Source organism: Microcebus murinus, chromosome 5, assembly GCF_040939455.1.
Source record: "Microcebus murinus isolate Inina chromosome 5, M.murinus_Inina_mat1.0, whole genome shotgun sequence".
NCBI lineage: Eukaryota > Metazoa > Chordata > Mammalia > Primates > Cheirogaleidae > Microcebus > Microcebus murinus.
The window spans coordinates 98868586-98888479 of NC_134108.1; the positions used below are offsets into that span (position 1 = coordinate 98868586).

Below are 19894 nucleotides of genomic sequence, written 5' to 3' on the forward strand. Positions count from 1 at the left end.
AGTGCTTTTGACGGGAGGCCCATCGCGTCCGGTGGGATCCTTCACCACGGGATTTGCACATGACTTGTCAACGGTATCCACTGAGAGGTGATAAACTAAAATGAATTGTTTCATTCTCTGGCAGTTTCTAGGAGGCATTGTCTGACAGATGAGAGAGCCTTGTGATTTTGAGAGAAGCCGAATGTCTTATTAAGATAATTTATACCCAAAGGACTCTTAAGTGTAAAAATTGAAAAACACATACAGGCACAGGGCATCATTTGCAATGCAGACAAAGACGCCCTTGAACTTCTCCGGGAGCTCTTTCTTCAAGGATCGCACTGCTGTTTTAGATCTGCAAGGAAAGCTGGTTGTCTCGTTTCTGTTTTGGGGACTTCTCACTCCTCTGCACATATCAATGACATTTATGTCGTATAAATAACTTGAGCTTACTAGTTTGGGTTTTGCTAGCTGGCTGACTGTGTGACTTCGTACATAGGTGATTAACTTCTCTGGCTTTCAGTTGCTTCCTGTGTTATTTAAGGATGGCAATTTCAACTCCCCCTTCAAAGGGTTTACTGGAGACTCAATGAGATAATTACATCAGAAGTTATTTTTCATCTGCCACCTGTCTGGTTTACAGATGGTAATTTCTAAAATATACTTAAGGGTTTTGTATCAACCCATCAATTAGAATATACCGAATACTTCCTAAGTATTAAGAACACTGCTAAGGCTATGGGTTGTAAAGAGAATACTTGCTTATGTGCCGAATGGGAATGATGCTGGGTCGTCTGCTGCTTGGTTCATGTTCTGTAGCTCCTGGAGACAGTGCTCTTCCTGTTACGTTATCTCTGGACAGGGCCTTCCGCCCAGTTTTTAGACGAGGCCCACGTGAGTTGTGTAACTGTTAGCTTTGAGAGAGAGGAGAGGCGAAATGTTGGCCCACCCATGGCAAATGTTCAAGGCTCTATGAGAAGCTCCTCAGCCTTTCTAAACAGAGCTCCTTCTTGGCTCTAATTTATGTTTCTATTCTTTGCTTCCCCCTTTTCTCTCTACTCAGTTTCTACTTCCTTTATTTCATTTTGTTCTGACATACCTTCGTAAGCCACGGTGGTGGAGTCGTTTCGTTAAATGCAGATATTAAATAAAATAATAAATAAATAATTAATAATTTATAACAAATAATTATAAATTATTTATTAAAATAATAATTAATAATTATAATAAATAAATAATTTTAGCAGAGGTGAAATATGATTTAAGGAAAACCTCAGTGAGCCTCTCTCCAAGACAGCTATGAACTCCTATCTCCACACTTTCCAGACCACTCAAGAAAAATCAAATACCTCTAAAGGCAAAAACTTGAAAATCCCAAAGTGTTCGTATTTGACACCATAGAATTACTTTATTTCCAGTACGGCCTGGGTCTGTCACTTGGTGGGCAGCCACGTGCACATTGTCAAGCATACTCCCTGGAGCATCTCTATGTACCTTGTCGTTCTTTATCTATGAAAGATACAGCTCATAAAAATTGAAGAGGGTAAAAAATATATCAAATTAACTTTTGGACCCCAAGTGCCCCAGACCCGTGTGGCCTCAGTCCCATCCCACCAGGTAGCCTTTAGTCAGCTCCGTCCCACCTTTCTGGTCCCTTTGTCACATCCATCTTTGCTGCCGTGCTGGGGGTGGGGACTGCTCTGACAATCCCCATTAACACAGGTCCTCCTGTGTTTGCCTCCTCCTCCTGCCCTGCTCTCCATCCCCGCCCCGTTCCTCTCCTGCCAGCCCCTCCTCCACTCTCTCCCATTTTTCCTTTCTAGAGCCCTGTGTTGACTTTTCTCAGAGCACAACTGTGTTCTGGAATAATCATTCCACACCCTCTCCTTCTGAGCCCTGCATTGTCCCCGGCAGTGCTCACTCCCTGGCAGTCTCGGGGCTGGGCAGACCTCTGTCCAGTCCCCGCTCAAGTCCAGGAGTCCAGGCTGCGAGGCTTGGCACTCCCTGGCCTCCCCCGATGCTTCCAGACTGTTGTTCCATTGCTGTTCATAGATGACCTTCTCCGCCAAGCCCCGCCCTCCAGTTGAACTCTTTCTTCCCCGTCTCTGCTCGCCATACCCCTGGGTGCTCCAGGTCTCTCATCCCTGTTTCTCCTGCAGCTCATCACCCACCTCGCAGTGCTCCCCTCAGCTCTGTTTCCTGCCCTCCCCGAGTTGTTGACTGTCCCATGCTCTAGCCTCGCTATTCTTTGGCCTCTACTCCCATCTTCTTCACCTTGTCATGAATACATGAACCCTCTTCATGTGCCTTGTGTTGGACCTTAGGGTATCTAGTACTGAAAAACTTCTGAAACCTTAAATTTAGAAAATTCTCTTCTGGGTCCACAATTTTTTCCCTTTCTACTTCTCCCACGGTGTCACACCTGCTGAGCTTACTCTTCAGCCTCACCAGGAACCTCAAACGCTCACGTCTCCCCATTCTTTCGGCCTGACCCGACTCTCCCGCTCCCCTCCCCTCCCTCCCGTCCTCCTGGGGTCAGTCATCCCAGTGCCCTACTTGCCAGCCCTTTCAACCCTTGCAAGTTACTCCTTCCTCCTTCTTTTGCTGCTCTCGCCTCCTACACACATACACACACACACACACACACACACACACACGGACACACACATGGACACACACCCGTCTTGCGCACATCACCCTGGAACGACCTAAATATCCACTTCCTGCCCTCCTGGGGGAAATGGCGTAATTGTGTTAGCTGGCTCTGTTAAAACTGTATCTTTCCCAGGTTGAGTGAGTTCTTTGGTGCTGTGTGGCTGCCTCTGCTTTTGTCTTAGGGCTATTGTAACACAGAACCACGAACTGAGTGGCTTAAAACAACAGAAACGTGTCGTCTCACAATTCTGGAGGCTAGAAATCCAGAATCAAGGTGCCAGCAGCACCGTGCTCCATCTGGATCCTGTAGAAGGATCCCCTCTTGCCTCTTGCTGGCCTCTGGCGGGTTGCTCGCAATATCTTGCATTCCTCGGCTTGCAAATGCATCGCTCCCCTCCTCTGTCTTCACGTGGTGCTCTCCCTGCATTTGGGTCTTCATAGGGCTGTATTCCTATAAAGACAACAGGCATCTTGGATTATCCCCACTCTGATATGACCTAATCTTAACTAATTACATCTCCAATGACCCTATTTCCAAATAAGGTCATATTCTGAGGGACTGGGGGTTAGGACGTCAACATATTCTTTGGAGGGGGGGAACACATTTCAACCCATCCCACTGTCCTTTCACCCACCTGTGTTGACTGTCTTTACCCCTGACCACAGCAGCTGTTCTCAATCTCCCTCATGCTCCATAAGCCCCTAGACCCCGGTCACCTTCCCTGCTCCAAACAGAACCTCACCTCCTACTTCTCTTAGATAAGAGCCATTTTCAGTTTTGCGTGCTCCACTTCCACACTCAAACCTCACCAACTCATCCCCTCCTATCTCTCAGTAATAAATGCCATCAAATTCAGATGGTATAACCTACTACACACCCAAGCTGTCTGGTACAGCCTATTGCTCCTGTCACTGTACTGAATACTGTAGGCAATTGTAGCACAGTGTTGAATATTTGTGTATAGAAACATATCCAAACATAGAAAAGGTACAGTAAAAACACAGTATTACACTCTTATGGGACCACTGTCATATATATGTGGTTCATCATTGACCAAAATGTTCTTCTGTATTGCACAACTGTATTTGTATTCTTCACAGCCACATACAGTTTCAATAGAAAAGGAAAAAGAAAGAAAATGCCAATTTTACTTAAAAATGTCCTTGATGTCCAAAATGAAGTTATTCATTTTATTACCTCTTTATTCTCGAGCATATGCCTCTTTAAAAGTCTCAATAGCCAAATAGAAGTACACACGGGAAACACTTCTGTGACATCCCAAAATTCTCTGCTGGACTGCAGGAAATGTTCTAAGCTGTTCTAAGATGCCCCCAGGCACTTACTTTTCTCAGGGAACACTATTTTTACTTGAAAAACAACTGACAAACTATAGTTACACAGACTTAGGTATTTGGCAGACATTTTTTCAAAAGTGAATAAAGTGAAATCTGTTACTTGAAGGAAAATAGCTGACAGTGTTGGTCACCAATGATAAAAAATAAGCTTTCAACCAAGAATTAGAATTTCAAAAAACTTGTATCTACCTATATGAATTTGACAGATTCCCAAGATCTCTAACTTTTGGATAAGTGGCAGCATAAATGAATGTGATTTTTAGTATTATGTAATAAAATTGATCAATTTAAAAAAAGCTGCATAACTCGAGGAACCAATATTTTCCAAATAACTAATGTACACTGTCGCAAAATCATGTTTAGGTACAAAAATCCATTCACAGTGCAAAACAAATAAATTTTAATATGATCAAATAAAAAATGTTATTTTATTATGGCTTCAGATTCAACATTGCAGTACACTTTAAGAAACTACCACTTCCTGAGTTTTGACAAAATATCAAGGAAGAATATTCACAATTATCCAATAGGTTATTAACATTCTCTTCCCTTTTCTGAAACACGTATTTGGATGAGGCCAGCTTTTCTTCATGCCATTCAGTCAAAACAGCACATGCGACAGATGGAATACAGAAGCAGATATGAGATGCCAGGTGTCTCCTAAGTCAGAAATTAAAGAGATTTTCAAAAACATAAAACAATATCAACCCTCTCACTAAATACATTTTTGTTTTAGAAAACCATTATTTTTCATAAAAAAGATTATGTTAACATACAATGGGTTTACACCTGGTTCCTTTGAAATGGATGTATAAGTAAACATTTTGATATTTCTCAGGTTCAGTTCCAAGTACAATAAACATTGATAAATAAAACCCACATTAACAAAAGTGCTCAAAGATCCTCAATAATTTTTAAGAGTGTAGATAAGTCCTGAAACCAAAGAGCTTGAGGTCACGCCTGTAGAACTTCACTGAAACCAGAGGCTACAAAGAGAACTAATGATCGAGGAAATGAGGAGTTGATTGGGTTTATGGGGTGCCAGACTGGAGAGAAGTGGCAGCCAGATGACAACAGAATATTACTGTCTACCTGGTGGGGACCCGGGCATCCAAAGCGTGGAAGGTCTGCTGCAACGGCAGGTGACAACTCCTGCAGCCAGCAATTTCCACAGCACAGTTTTGCCTCGGGGTTCATCTGGTGGGTTCACTGTGCTGGATCCACCTCCAACCAATGTGGTCTAGTGTCCTGTTGCCTCAGCATATGAAGTGTTTATAATGTCACTAATAGAAACACAAATAGAGATGGCCAGCAAGTCCCCAGTTGTTGGCCACCTGTCACCCACTACAGCTGCAAGTTCCCAAAAGACCTGTACAGAGAAGACATGCTGTTTATTATTATTATTATTATTATTATTATTATCATTACAGACTTTAAGCCCCATAGGTTCCACTAAGAACTCTGGCCCCTCAGCTCTAGGCTATACCCCCAAGTTTGGAGCAAGAGCTGATTTTTTGCTTGTTGGCCTAAGACCAAAACAAGGGGTATCAGACAGGTTTGTGTCTTGATAGTAGTAATTGCCTGGAGACCTCGGTTGAGGGTCAGTGGTGACCAGATTGTGATCAGTTCTTGATGTCTGCCAAGGCCTCATGACAGAGACAGCACATAGGCAATTGGGGGTCAGCCCTCCCTTAACCCTAAAGCCAGGACCCCTTGGTTCCTTGCTCATAGTGCAGGTTCTTAAGGCCAAACAGCTCTGATGAACTTGAGGCATAAAAAGGAGATATAAAGTGTAAAACAAGAGATCAGACTAAAAGGAAAATAGCACCCCCTGCCCCCCACAAAGGCTAGCCTTTAACTGTCCATGCTTAGCCCCTGGATAGGTGATAGGAAAGTAGAACCCCCAAACTAGAGTTGGAAAAGCATACCAGCCAAAAGAAGACCCAAGGATTCTGTCTCCAAAAATATTATCCTCTACATAGAACAAGAACAAGTTTTTAATCTCTTAATTCCTTCAGTTCCTTGAAAACTCCCCAAACTAATCAAACCACCAGCTGTGATTTGAGCAGTTCCTAGTACTCTCATTGTGAGGAAACAGAAAGCTTTTTATTCATCCAGATTCCTGTTCAGGAAAAGGCAATATTGTTGGGAAAGAATTTCATAACGAGCCCGCAGCAGAAGCCCTAGGCCCTGGGGGCTGGCTGATTCCAGGACCCGAGAGGTGAGGACAAAAACTGCCCTGCTTAAGACAAGGAGTGATTCTTATTTTGCTTTTGATAGGGAAAGGAGAATAAGAAATGGCCTGGAAAGGAGGGAAAGAACCCCTGAAATCTCCATAAATGTCATGAAACAAAACAAAACAAAAATTTTGACTATGTTCTTTGGGGTTCTTGGACTGGACTGGTATGTTAGTATGAAAGAGAAAGGTTGTGGCAGACACAGGACTCAGAAATTAAAGGAGCCACAGGGAGCCCCAGCCTGGGAGTCCTCAGATACGGGCTGCAGGGTTTGGGAGGATCACAAGCATGCACTTGAGGTCTGAGACAAGTTCATCTGGATGTCCAGCAGCCTCAGAAGTCAGTGGTTTTACAAGCCCCCATTTCTGCACTGATTCTCTTAGAAGTCGTCACGCTTTGCTCGGGGGCCAGCTTACTTCTCTCCATCTCTCGCTTTTCCTGTCAATCTAGCAGTGTGATTCTTAATATAGCTGACAGTATCTCTGTAGTGAGGGTCACTAGGACTTTGGCCTGGTCGTGGCTCTGCCCTGACTGTCCATATGTCCGTGGCTGGGTCCTTCTCTCTGCAGACTTCAGGGTCCTTACTTGTGAAATGGTGGCCGGGAGGAGGGAAAGGTTGAATTTATCATCTCTTAGTCCATTCCTAGTTAAAATTCTATGACTCTTGCAGTATTAATCTTTCATGCAGCATCTCCATTCCCACTTTTACTCATGACAAAATACCTTTTAAAAGAATATTTAAAAAATATATTTATAGAAGTTATTTTGTTAGTGGCAATTCCTCCATTAAAAACACACAGTTGCTTAACATGCACTAGTTTTCTTAGAATAAGGATTTTTTTAAGACTAAGAGGAACCAGACAGGTGGTATTAATTTATATATATATATGTGTGTGTGTGTGTGTGTGTGTGTGTGTTTTAAAATTCTCTAATTTTCCTTTTATGCCTTCCCCCAGCCTTCTGGGTGTTCTGTTATTTGTGTCTGTATGTGCCTCTCATGTTAGATTGTTAGATCATCATGGCTCAGAACAATATGATACTCATCTTTGTATCTTCCTAAAGCCTAGAGAGGGGCCCTACTTTGTACAAAGTGAGCACTTAATAGATACTTGTTCAATTGAATTGAAACTATGTATTGGATTTAAATTATTAAATTATTACTTTGTATTGTGATAGGCTTGGCTATGCTGTAGGAATAAAATAATCCCCAGAGCTCAGTGGTTTAATGCAACAGAGGGTTATTTTTTTTTTTTCTTTCCTTGCCAAAGCAAAGTTGGCTATAGGATGGGGTGGGTATAGGGGGAAAGTTATTTCTGTTCCACACAGTCACTCAGGGACTCAGGGTGAGGGGGAATCCTGTGTCTGACACCTGTACCATTTGGAACATGTAGCCTCCTCAGAGGAAGAAACTGAAAAATTATTCAAGGGCTTTTTTATGCTTTCCATACCCATTTGCTTGACCAGGACTCATCACATAGTGCTGCCTGACTAGGATTTGGGGTGATGTGGGAATCTCATATTTTTAGGCAAGAAAAGTATCCCTAACATTGATAATCACTAATGTTTACCACGTGCTTTACTCAGTAGCTTTAATATTTTAGAGATGATGATCTCCTTTGAGAACCCAATGACAATTATGATCCCTCTTGCTAACGGAAACACTCAGCATTTTGCATAATATTCCATGGAGTTCATGCACTTCGAACCCTATTCTCTGGTCCTTTACAGATCCCCTAGACCCAGCTTATCAATCCTTCAGCTGAATCTACTGGCATTTTTAGCACTTGGCAGCAGACCAACAGATGAAAAACTACATTACTGGTGTTCTATTTTAATGATATGTTATAAACAGCCTATTTATTTAGGTACTTGTTATCAGATCTGGCATTATACAAGACACGTGACTAATGGATCTTCCTCTGTGTTTGTTTTCATCAGGAAAAATTCGAGGGACTATTCCGGACTTATGATGACTGTGTGACGTTCCAGCTATTTAAGAGTTTCAGACGTGTCCGAATAAACTTCAGCAATCCTAAATCTGCAGCCCGAGCCAGGATAGAGCTTCATGAAACTCAGTTCAGAGGGAAAAAATTAAAACTCTATTTTGCACAGGTAAGGTAATTCTTTACCGAAGTTACTCCTTTTTCCCTACATTTTTTTTTTTTTACCTTTCTAAGATGTAAATGGAGCCCTTCAATTTCCAGATTGGTTTGTAGTTTATAAATTAGTTCACTGCAAAATAGATCCGTATCATGATTCCCAGACAGGGACTGCTTAATGGTTTAGAAAGCAGGCTTGGAGAGCTGGCAGCCTGGGCTTAACCTGGGCAAGTTACATAACCTTTCTGGGGCTCAGTTTCCCATCAGCAAAGTAGAGATGATGATGATAGATACCCTTTAGTGTTGTTATGAGGATTAAATGAATTATTGCATGTTAAAGTGCCTGCCTGGCATTTGGTAAATGCACAATAAATGCCAGCTAGTAGTCATAATAAGAATGATCTAATTACGACTATTCCTAACCTTCCTGTCAAGGTTATAATTAAAACCATAAATTATGTGACAGTTTTAGTGGGACTGTATAACCTTTCCAATGATTCATATTCATGAGAAAAGGTTACAAATATATGGAAATTAATTTGGTGTTTTGTTTCATCCAAAAATAAATTCTAGCTGTTCCAGAAGGGGATGGGTAATTCATGGCAATGCTCATGGAGTCCACAGCAATAGAAAAATCAATATCCATAATGTTCCATTAGCTCTCTCACCTCATCACTAGATATCTTGAGCCATCTCCTAAGTGATCTGTGAGTATTGTTTCCACTTTGGCCTCTACAGAGATGGCACAGTGAAGAGAACACACACTTTGGCCTCACATCCATGTTCAAATCCCACCACTGCTACTAATTTGTGAGTCTTGGACAAACATCAGCATCCTTACTTGGCTCCTTAAAGAGTTAAACATTGAGTTACCATCTGACCCAGCAGTTCCACTCCTAGGTACTAAAAACAGGTACTCAAATAGATGCATGCACTTACATGTACATAGCAGCACTATTCACAATAGACAAAAGGTAGAAACAACTCAAATGTCCATCCATGGATGCATGGATAAACAAGTTGTAGTATGTCCATGCAATGGAATAGTATTTGGCCATAAAGAGGAATAAAATATTTATACATGCTACAATGTGGACGAACCTTGAAAACATTTTACTAAGTGAAAGAAGCCAGACACAAAAGGTCACGTAGTCTATATTCCCACTTATATGAAACATGCAGAATAAATGAATCCATAGAGACAGAAAGCAGCATGGTGGTTGCCGGGGGCTAGTGGGAAACAGAAATCATAGTAAAATGGGTGTGAGATTTCTGTTACCGTGATGAAAATGGCTTGGATGTGGAAAGCGATGGTAGTTGTGCAACACTGAGAACGGGATTGTTCACTCTAAAGTAGTTAATTTTATGTTACGTGAACTTTATCTCAATGGGAAGGAAGGGAGGAAGGGAAGAAGGGAAAAGAGAGAGAGAGAAAAAGGGAAGAAGGGAAAAGAGAGAGAAAGAGAGAGAAGAAGAGAAAAGGGAAAGAGAGAGAGGGAGGGAGGGAGGGAGGAAGGAAGGAAGGGAGGGAGGAAAGAAGGGACAGAGAAAAAAGGAAAGGAAGGGGAAGGGAAGGAAAGGAAAGGGAATAGGAAAAGAAAGGAGAAGGGAGGGGAAAAGAAAGGAGAGGAGGGGAGGGGAGGGGAGAGGAGGGAATGAAAAAGAGAAAGAAAAAGAATGAGAGAAAGAGGAAAGAAGGGATGGAGAAAAAAAGGAAAGGAAGGGGAAGGAAAGGAAAGGAAATAGGAAAGGAAAGGAGAGGGGAGGGGAAAAGAGAGGAGGGGAGAAGAGGAGAGGGGAGAGGAGAGAAGGGAACGAAAAAAAGACAGGAAAAGAATGAGAGAAAGAGGGAGGGAGGGAGGGAGGGAGGACGGGAGGGAGGGGAGAGAAAGAAATGTCTGGCAGGTCTGCGGTCGGGCCGTGGACCAGCAGCACCAGCCTGCCCTGGGCACCTGTCGGACATGCAGACCCTCAGACCCCGTCCCAGACCCCCTGAATCCAAAATGCCAGGGGCGGGGCGCAGAGATCTGTGTTTTAGTAAGGCCTCCAGGCGATTCTAAGGCATGTGAGAGGTTGAGAATCCGCTATTTTAAGGACGAAATAAGAAAACTGAACACGTGGTATGTGGTAAGTAGCGACTATTATCGCAGTCGGGTTCATCGGTTCATCTGTCACAGGCTGAAAATGACCTGCGCATCTTTAGCGTACCAACGTGGCACCTGTGAAGCCACGATGAATAAAGCGTCTTCGTTTCCGCTCTGTCTGAAAGGTGCAGACTCCAGAGACTGATGGAGACAAGCTGCATTTGGCTCCGCCGCAGCCTGCCAAGCAGTTTCTCATCTCGCCCCCGTCCTCCCCGCCTGTCGGCTGGCAGCCCATCAGCGACGCCACGCCCGTCCTCAACTATGACCTCCTCTACGCCGTGGCCAAACTAGGACCAGGTAAGCTCTGTGGCCCATTTTAGAAATAGACATTTGTCAGCATCATGGAAAAGCCAAACAAGATTAACAAGCTTGACATCCTGGGCTCACACTAGCATCTGCATTTCTAGTGGATTCATTGCTCTCTGTGGACGGTGAGAGGGAATGATGGACGAGAACTCAGCCTCAGACTTTGCACCTGTTTAAAAGCAATGCAATTCAGGAACCTGGCTGAAATGATGTTGCTCCATGCGACTTCTGGATTGCAGTGCAGTGATTGTAATATCCAACAGCACTGCGTAATTCTTGGGGGATTTCTTTCTATGCCACGAGAAAGCTATTGCCTAAGAACAGGTAAAATGAGCTCCACCAGCTGGCAGGAGGCGTATGTGCTGTGCAACTTAGTTTTACCACTGCCATAGGTGTCGGTACACACCTAGGAACCCTCTGCTACAAGATAACCTGCCAACGTGAAACCTCCAAGTCCCCAAGAAGTCAGTCACAGTAGCCTCTGACTTTAGAAAGATCTTGTGGTCATTTTGTTCTGATGTTGGCCTCAGTAGCTCTGATTCACTCATTCTCACTGCAGTGTGGTGTTCCAATGCATGCATGCACCACCACACTTTATCCACTCTCCTGTTGATGGGCATTTAGGTCGGCTGCAGGTATTTGCTATCACTATCAAAGCTACAGTTAGCATTCTTGTACATATCTCTTTATGCGCTTGTCCTAAAGTTTCTTTAGGTTTTATATCTAGAAGTGATACTGTCCTTGATTCCAGCAGATGATGCCACCTTGCACTCCAAAGTATTCTTCTATTGTACCAGGACAGGAAATGGTGGAAGTTGGTTGGAGGGGCTGATCCCAGGTGGCACTTGAGATGTTCAGCACAATGGATCCAGTGGTAAATGATAGCCATTGTTGTGTCTGCTCCATCCACTGGTGGTTCTCTTGGAGTGGGAGGGAACTTTAAAAGTAAGGTCTGAATGCCCTGAATTCACCCTAAAAGATTCTAATTTCATTGATCAGGGGTAGAGTCCAAAGTCCTTACCAATATTTCTTAGTGTGGTCAGGAAAACATTTGTCCCAGGATCACTTACCCCAGAAATCTGCAGTTTTAATAATTACACATGTTGATTCTTGCACACATGTTCTTATGTGAATTGTGAGAACCTGAAACCTGAAAATATGGTGACTGACCATGCTGGTTTGCCCACGACTGAGGAGTTCCTTGGCCACAGGACTTTTGGTGCTAAACCCAGGAAATTCCCAGCCAAACCAAGAGAGCTGCTCACCTCACTGGGCACTCAGATTAAGATGAGGCTGATTTGATTAAAAAGCACTCCCTGCAAGAGAATTGCTGGCTGCCGAGCGTGTGGCGTGAAAGTTACATTGCCACATGCTCAAGAGCAGGCTCCTAGGGGTTTCTTTGTAATCAGCATCAAATCACTCAGCTTCTCTGGCCTTTTGAAATGGCCGCAGGTTTCACCCTCACAGGGCCATTGTGAGAAGCTGTGGGTGTCTAACTAAGATGGGCTGATGAAAGAAGCAATACAATAATATGGGAGATGTTGGTGAAATATGATTTCCTTGAAGGTCTAGTTCACTTTCAGGAATCCTGACCTCATGCACTTCCCCTTCAAAGAGAGCCACATGTGATAGGCTTAAACATTGTATAGCTGTGGTCCCCGAGCCCTGCACTGCGAGCAGTACCAGTCTGTGGCCTGTTAAGAAACGGGCCACACAGCAGGAGGTGAGCAGTGGGTAAGCCAGCAAAGCTTCATCTGTATTTACAGCCACTCCCCATTGCTGACATCACTGCATAAGCTCTGCCTCCTGTCACATCAGCTGTGGGATTAGATTCTCATAGGAGCGGGAACCCTACTGTAACCTGCGCATGCGAGAGGTCTAGGTTGCACTCCTTATGAGAATCTAATGCCTGATGATATGAGGTGGAGCTGAGGTGGTGATACTAGCTCTGGGGAGCGGCTGCAAATACAGATTATCATTAGCAGATAAGTTTGACTGCACAGAGACCATCATAAATCAAGTTGCTTGCAGACTCATATCAAAACCGTATCAGTGAGTGGCAAGTGGCAACGTAACAATAATAGAAATAAAGTTCACAATAAATGTAATAATGCTCTTGAATCATCCCAAAACCATCACCACCACCCTGCCCCTGACCCCATCATTGGAAAAATTGTCGCCCATGAAAGTGGTCCTCAGTGCCAAACAGGTTGGGGACCACTGCTGTGTAGCATATCAAATAAATCTAGTCTGCTCAAGTCAAGCTCTCCAAGACTCACTAAGATCTTGGCTGGAGGACCTAGGAGTCACTGGCTGGCCTGCATTTTCCAGAACAGGAAGCTGAGACCCAGAGCCGGGCTGGGGAAGGGAGGTGACCTGCCAGTGTGAGGATGGGACTTGCAGTGCTGTGCGTTTCCTATGTCCCTGTTTATAAAGGAGGCTCAGGCGAAGTCAGACTTTCTGACCACCAGAAAGTGGAACCGGCTAGCCTCGGGTTCACTCACTCAGACCCGATAATCCAATAAAATTCAAATCATTGTTTACTGAGAATGTGAAAGAGCGTTCGCCTATGGTCTGTGTTCACAAAGCGTAGTGCAGAGAGAAGGGAAGGGTGAGTCTCAGACACCCTCACTGGCTCACAGAGCTCAGTCCCAGCTCTGGAAGGTGCTGCCAGGGACAAGTGTGACCTGGGGTGGGCAGGGACAGAAGGGACAGATTCAGTGGAAATTAGGCCCTGGAAGGGATGCTCACAGAGCCTGGCAAGAGCCAGCGAAGAGGGAGGAAAGAATTTGTCTTAAAGAGACAGAGGGGAAAAAAGGGAGTTCTTTTTGGAATTATAAATAACATCAATATTGTTAAAAATGCATGCCTTTTACCTTAATTTCTGACCTATACCCTTCACCTTCCCTTATCACAATAAATATACTATCTACCATTTTTAAAGTACCCTGCTATGTGATCTAAACACAGAGACAGGAAATATCCCCATTTTACAGATCAGGAAACTGAGCTGTAGAAAGATGTATGAACTTTCCCAAGGGATGGTGGCAAAGGCAAATTTCAGACCTGGCTCCTCTGACTGACTGCCAGGAGTGAGCTTCATCACTAGGCCGGATGGCTTTCTGTTAGGGACACTAGCTGCCTTGACTGACGTTAGACCTGCTCTGACACTGGCCCAACTCTGAATCAACAATTATTTCTGACACCACTCGAAACTTCCAGAAAGCCTAACCTAGTGTCTGGTGAGTGTGCAAAGGAAGACCTGTGCATTGTTGTGTGCAAGAGCAAATATTGAGGGTTTCCTGCTTTTTAAGGATGACTAGTACTGTCTGTGGGCCAGCTGCCATGTGGTTGCATTTTCTGGGATCTCTTTCTCTCCATCCCTCACCAGCAATTTGAAGCTGTTTATCTTTATTTGGTTATCCATTTGTCCCTTTCCTGTGCCCTTAAAGCTTCCTCACCCACACAGATGAGTGATTTGTATCCAACAATTGAATTGAGAACATCACAGAGATTATATTAGAGGCTGTTGCAGCAGCCACAGTGAAGGAACAGGGCCACCCCTTGCATCTGCCCCACCCTCTTCTCTGCCTCCTCACCAACAAGGTGCCAAGGCAAGAAGTCGCTCCTTCAGTGGCACTTTGCACAAATGCTCACTAAGTCTTCTTATGGCAATTTTCTGTTCTTCGACTTACTGTCTTCTCTACTTTTTGAGCAGAGAATGCATGTTTATTTTGGTATTCCCAGCACCTGACAGCCCCTGACACACAGTAGATGCTCAATAAACATTGGCTGGCTGAACGAATGCACGAATGGGTCGATAGATCAGAGCTATTAGCCTGCATAGAGAGCCTGGAGATAGTTTCTTCACTGGCAAAAATTGTTGCTTTCTTATGGCTTTAGAGAGACTGAGTCAGGCAGCATTAAATTAATGTTTTTCTATAATGAGAAGCCTTCTAGCATTTCCATTTGGAAAAAAAAAGAAGTGATTTCGTAAAATTCATTTTTCAGCCTTTGGCAGAAAAATTTCACTAGCAAATTATAACTAATTTCATGTTAAGGGCTGTATCTATCTACCTCAGGTCTGGAAGTAGAGAAACAAATTAAGATGAGAGCAGAGAAAAGCAACTCAAATGATCAAAGAGACGGAGTTTTGCTTCAGAGAATGATTAACAATGCTACATTGGTAGAGACGAGTGACTGAGAAGATACTAGAAATCTGAAGCAGCTGGGGAGAAGTCAGTTTCAGGAAAACATCATGGAGCCGGGATGCAGAGCAGGGTGGGACTCAGGCTAAGACCCATCTCAGCCAGCTGACTGGCTGGCCCCAGAGACAATGACAGACCTCTGTTAGGACCCGTTCCCAGGGAGGGTGAGGACACAAGCCTCAGCTCAGACAAGCTAGGGGCAAAGCGGATTCCCGCCCCTTAAGGGGTCCTGGTGACCCTCTCTGAGGGAGGGACAAGTCAGGTTCTGGAAAATTCCAGAGAGGTCCAGGTTCTGGAAAATTCCTAGAAACCAGCAGGAAGAGAACAGCATAGTAAGAAAGGAACCACAATCAAACCCAAACCCGCAGGTTTCCACTGAAATCATTTGAAATACTTAACAAGACGTTACAACAGGAGATGGGGCGGGGGGTGAGGGTGGGGAGGGGGGTGCTAGAATATTCTAGAAGCATCTCTCAGTTCTGTTTAGTATAATGAGAGCAAGTGTATGTCCTTGAAATTATGAGAGGCACAGTTTTAAACATTCTTAATCATTGTCTCCAGGACTGTGTATTCTATCTTTGATCCAGAAAGTAAAATAGTTAAATTTTTAAAACATTAAATAATAATTTAAAAAAATGGCTTAAACTTATATAGAGAGCTTACTATATGTCGGGAACTATTCTAAGTACCTTACTATATTAATTCATTTAATGCTCACAGGCAACACCAGGTAGTATTATTGTCCTCATTAATGCAGCTGGGGAAACTGAGGCACCGAGTGGTGGTCAAGTCACTTGCACAAGGTTGCGCAGCTAGTAAGTTATGTCCCTCTGCCACTGGAAAGAAGAAAGGATAAATTGAGCCAGCACCCTTTACCCTGGGCAATGAAATTCTCTAGAAGAATTTCAAGATTGTTGTAAAGGAAAACTTTTTTAAAATTACAAAACAACTTACACATTTTCTTCCCTATTATTTTGTTACTCTGCTTATTGGCACCCCCTAATCCACCCCCACTTTCTCAGTTCTTTCCAGAACATTCCATGCTTCCCTCTAACGTGCACTGGGATATGCAGATCAAAATCTGCCTCCCTCTGCTCTCTTTCAGGGCTTTATTTCTAGAAAGCAGAGGCCTTGTGTGTTTCTCTTTGTCCCCCTGGTGAATTTGTAGAAGCCCATCAGTTAACAGTGACTTAGACAAAATAAAGATGAGCTCTGACCTTGATGTGGATAATGAATTGAATACTTATTTTTATTTATTTTATAATACCTATGGCTCCTGACTCTAGAAGCAATACAGTGCTATGTCCTTTTTTTTTTTTCTGATGTAAAACAAAATAGGCAAAATAAAAACCCAGCCCAGCAAAACGGTTTATCCATAGTAATCAGCAAAAATGGCAAGACAGAGAGCACATCATGCTAAACGGGCAATAAATCAGAAGTGGGAAGTGAAATGCCAGTCTTTATTCTGCTCTCTAGGATGGCTCTGGAAGGTCATGTTCATTGTCACTGAAAATGCCTGCAGGGAGTGATATGAAAAGTCATTGTCTATTCTTTTTTTTCCTCCTGCTATTTTTAGCTCTTGTTAGGGAGATCAATCTGAGTTAACTGCAGAAGAGGGTTTAAAATGGTGCTTGAGTTTTAAGTTGCATGTCTCTGCTATATTTAGATGTTTTTCCAAATTCTTCTCTATCAAAACATGCCATAGTAAAGCAGTTTTACTGGCATTGCTGCTTCATTTACAGCATTTCCCCTGATAACCCAAATAATAAGTGACTGAGACGAGAATCACAATCAGTTGAGGTTTATTAAGCCAAAGGTTGAGAATGTGTCCCGGAAAAGCATCAACCACAGAAGCACCTGTCACCTGGGCTCTCCCAAGAGGGGCTTGGTGGCTCAGTATTTAAGGGGGTGGCGCCCGCAGAAGAAAAAAGGAGAAGCAATGGGCAGTAGTTACATTCCGGTGAGGCTCTGATTAGTGCTCAGTAAATCTACATTTTACATAAGAGAAGGTGAACATTTGAAAAAAAATGAAAAAGGGAATGGAGGACAAAGTCAATTATGTAGCTGTCCCAGGGTAGGCAAAGGAGTGATTGATCTTATCTTGTCCTTGTTCTACCTCGGTGGTGATAAGCTTGCAATCCACGTTGCCACTGTGAGACTCAACAGAACCCAGGTTTAAGAATTTACTTCGGTTGCAGTCCTGAGGTTATAATTGGCATACACTTGTTTGATGGGGGCCTGTAGATCTGTAAAAGGTTTAGGGGCTAAAGAGGAATTTCCTTGTAAATGATCTTTGAGGACAAGGCCATCAAAGAGGCAAAAGGCCTTTATCATAGTGGGAACCTGGTTTGTGCATAAGGTTATGACACAGGGCTGTAAAATCACAAGGATTCCTTTGGGGGAAAGGTGGCAGGGCTGCCTGTCTCAGTTCCCAGGTCTAACGCTCCTTTTAGCGTCATGAATTTGGGGGTCTGGAGATTTTGTTTCTCCTCCACACCCCCAAATGGAAAATATATTTTATAAATTAACATAACCTATAAGAAAGAAACATTTTCTATTTCCAGGCTCTGATTCACAGTTAGAGAAAATCCAGTTTTTAAAATATAAATGAGCACCTATATTTTTGGTGCCTCTGATATGAATACTATATAAAGCTGCAGTTCTTGTTCCACAATTGCTATATTGTGATCACAAATATGAAAGGCAAATAAGATAGCCAGGACCCGGTGTTCCCGTTAGTGCAGTCTCTATGTGTCATTCTCCACACAAGGGACTCAGATTTGTGATCTGAGAACACATGTTCGTAATTTTCCATTTCTCTTCGAAGAATTTTCCCTGAAAAAGAAAATTTTTTTAAGAGGCTTTTCTTCTCAGTGTATACTTCCCAGTTTATCTTGAACCGCTATGGAGTAGCAATATAAAATACTTCCTTTTCTAATTTCATAAGTAAAATGTGCACATTATAGAAAAATAAAAAAAATACACACAGAAAATGGGAAAAGATGAACAGCAAGTCCTACTATCCCAAAATAAGTACTTTAAAAATAATCACTGTGGTGTTTGTCCTTTGATTTTTTTTCTTATGGATGTGTGCCTGTGTATCTGTCTCTATAGCTGCTATGGGGGCCGGACCCCTAATATTGGGGAAGGTAGAACAGCCTGGTCTATTCCCAGAGAGGAAAACATCAGGACTCTCTGGCCAGGTGCACAGAAGGCTGTCCCACAAGCCCCTCCTTTCTCCATCTCTGCCACTTTCCTCTCCCCGCCTGCAGGGGGCTCCCTTTCCCTGATCTTCTTGCCTCTCTATCTTCTCACCCCTTCTCCCTCTACGGTTCTCTGAGTGTCTCTTGCCTGTACTTTCCCTCATGGCTTCTACTTCTTTGTCTCAACCATTAATTCAGGCCCCGAGTCAGTCAGCTGATCCCATGAAGTATTTAGCTCCTAAATGTCTCAGGAGGGAACGAAGATAAATGGCCCACCTAAATCCAGCATTAGAAACCTCCAGAATAAGCACATTTTCTTATATTGAATTATGGCTCCCTTATAAGAAAACTACAGAGTATTCTCTCATTCTCTCTTTTCCTCTCCCTTCTCTGTCTCCCCCATCTTACCAAGGACGCCCCCCCTCTTCTTTCTGACTTTGATATGGGTCAAAACTGAGGAGGAGAGGCAAGGAAGGAGAACCCCAATTGTTCTGTTGATAATATTTTCTTTAAGCGAGCCCATAGAAGTCCTGCTGAGGCAGGGAAGTCACCTTGGGGTGCTGGTATCCTTCCTGCACCCTGCCAACCTTTCCCTGAAATCTAGGCGGCCACATGGTGGTTATGCTTCAGCACCCAGCAGACCTGGACTGGAGTCCACTTATCTCCTCTGGGGTCTACCAAAATGAAATATGACCTCGTGGAAACGCAAAGGAATCTGAGAGAAAAACGTTTGCAAAGGACTCAATTCCCTGGAATATTTCTTTTAATGCTAGAGCCTTCTTTCCACCTCTACTTAGAAAATAAGTTCTTTCTCCACTTCTGGGTTGATCTCATGCATAGGCAGCTACAAAGTAGCTGTGGTTTTTAAAGTTTCCATAAGTCCCTCTGCGCCAGAATATCTTTTATTTTTTTAGCCTTAAATGAAGATCCAACATGAAGAGAGGCTTTTCTATTTCTTTAGGATGATGATTAAAACTTAGGACGTGTGTGTAAATCTAGGCTCCATCTTTTATTAGCTACCTTGAGCAAGTTTCTTACTTCTCTGTGATTCACCTTCCTGCTATAACAAGCATCAAATGAGATTATCCATATAAATCCATGTGTCCAGCATTGAACATAGTAAAGGCTCAGTGTATGTTACCTATTTATTGTCACTTGATTTTCAGACTGTTTCTTAGTCTCCTATGAAAATGTAAGTGCCTATATTGAGCTCCTAGCTCAATGTCTTGCTGCTGCCCAACCCAGGTTGTATTGCCCGCTGCAAAGAGAAGAGCCAGTATCCTGAGGCAGTTAGGGCTGCAACTAAGAAAGAGTTTAATTCTGCAGAGTGCTAACCAGGGAGCCGGGAGGAATTTCTCAAATCTGCCTCCCTTAGAATTTGGGAGATGGGGTTTTTAAAGATAGTTTGGTGGGCAAAGGATTCGGCAATTGAGTTTGCTAATTGGTTAGGTTCAGGGGGAAATTATAGGGGTATAGAAATCATCTTCTTGTGTTGAGTCAGTTCCTGGGTTGGGGTCACAATTCCAGTTGAGTCAGTTCCTTGCTCTGGGCCTGGTCTGGGTGGGTCAGCCAGTCCATTGGAATACAGGCCTGGTAGATATCTCAGAAACTAGCTTTAGGTTTTGAAAAGGTGATGTTATCTATGGAGCAAGTTAAGAATCTTCATGACCACCAGCTGTGTGACTCCAGAGTAGCAATTATAGAGAA

At 43.3% G+C, this 19894-nt stretch overlaps 1 protein-coding gene across 2 annotated transcripts in view; it reads left to right on the forward strand.

The window, feature by feature from the left end:
• RCAN2 (regulator of calcineurin 2) overlaps positions 1-19894 on the forward strand; it is a 263983-nt gene that overhangs the window by 230042 nt on the left and 14047 nt on the right. For both annotated transcript variants that reach the window (XM_012756433.3, XM_012756439.3), the window contains 2 exons: positions 8166-8339; positions 10596-10767. In XM_012756433.3, the coding sequence (XP_012611887.1) occupies positions 8166-8339; positions 10596-10767 (346 nt within the window). The remainder of the gene's footprint in view (positions 1-8165; positions 8340-10595; positions 10768-19894) is intronic.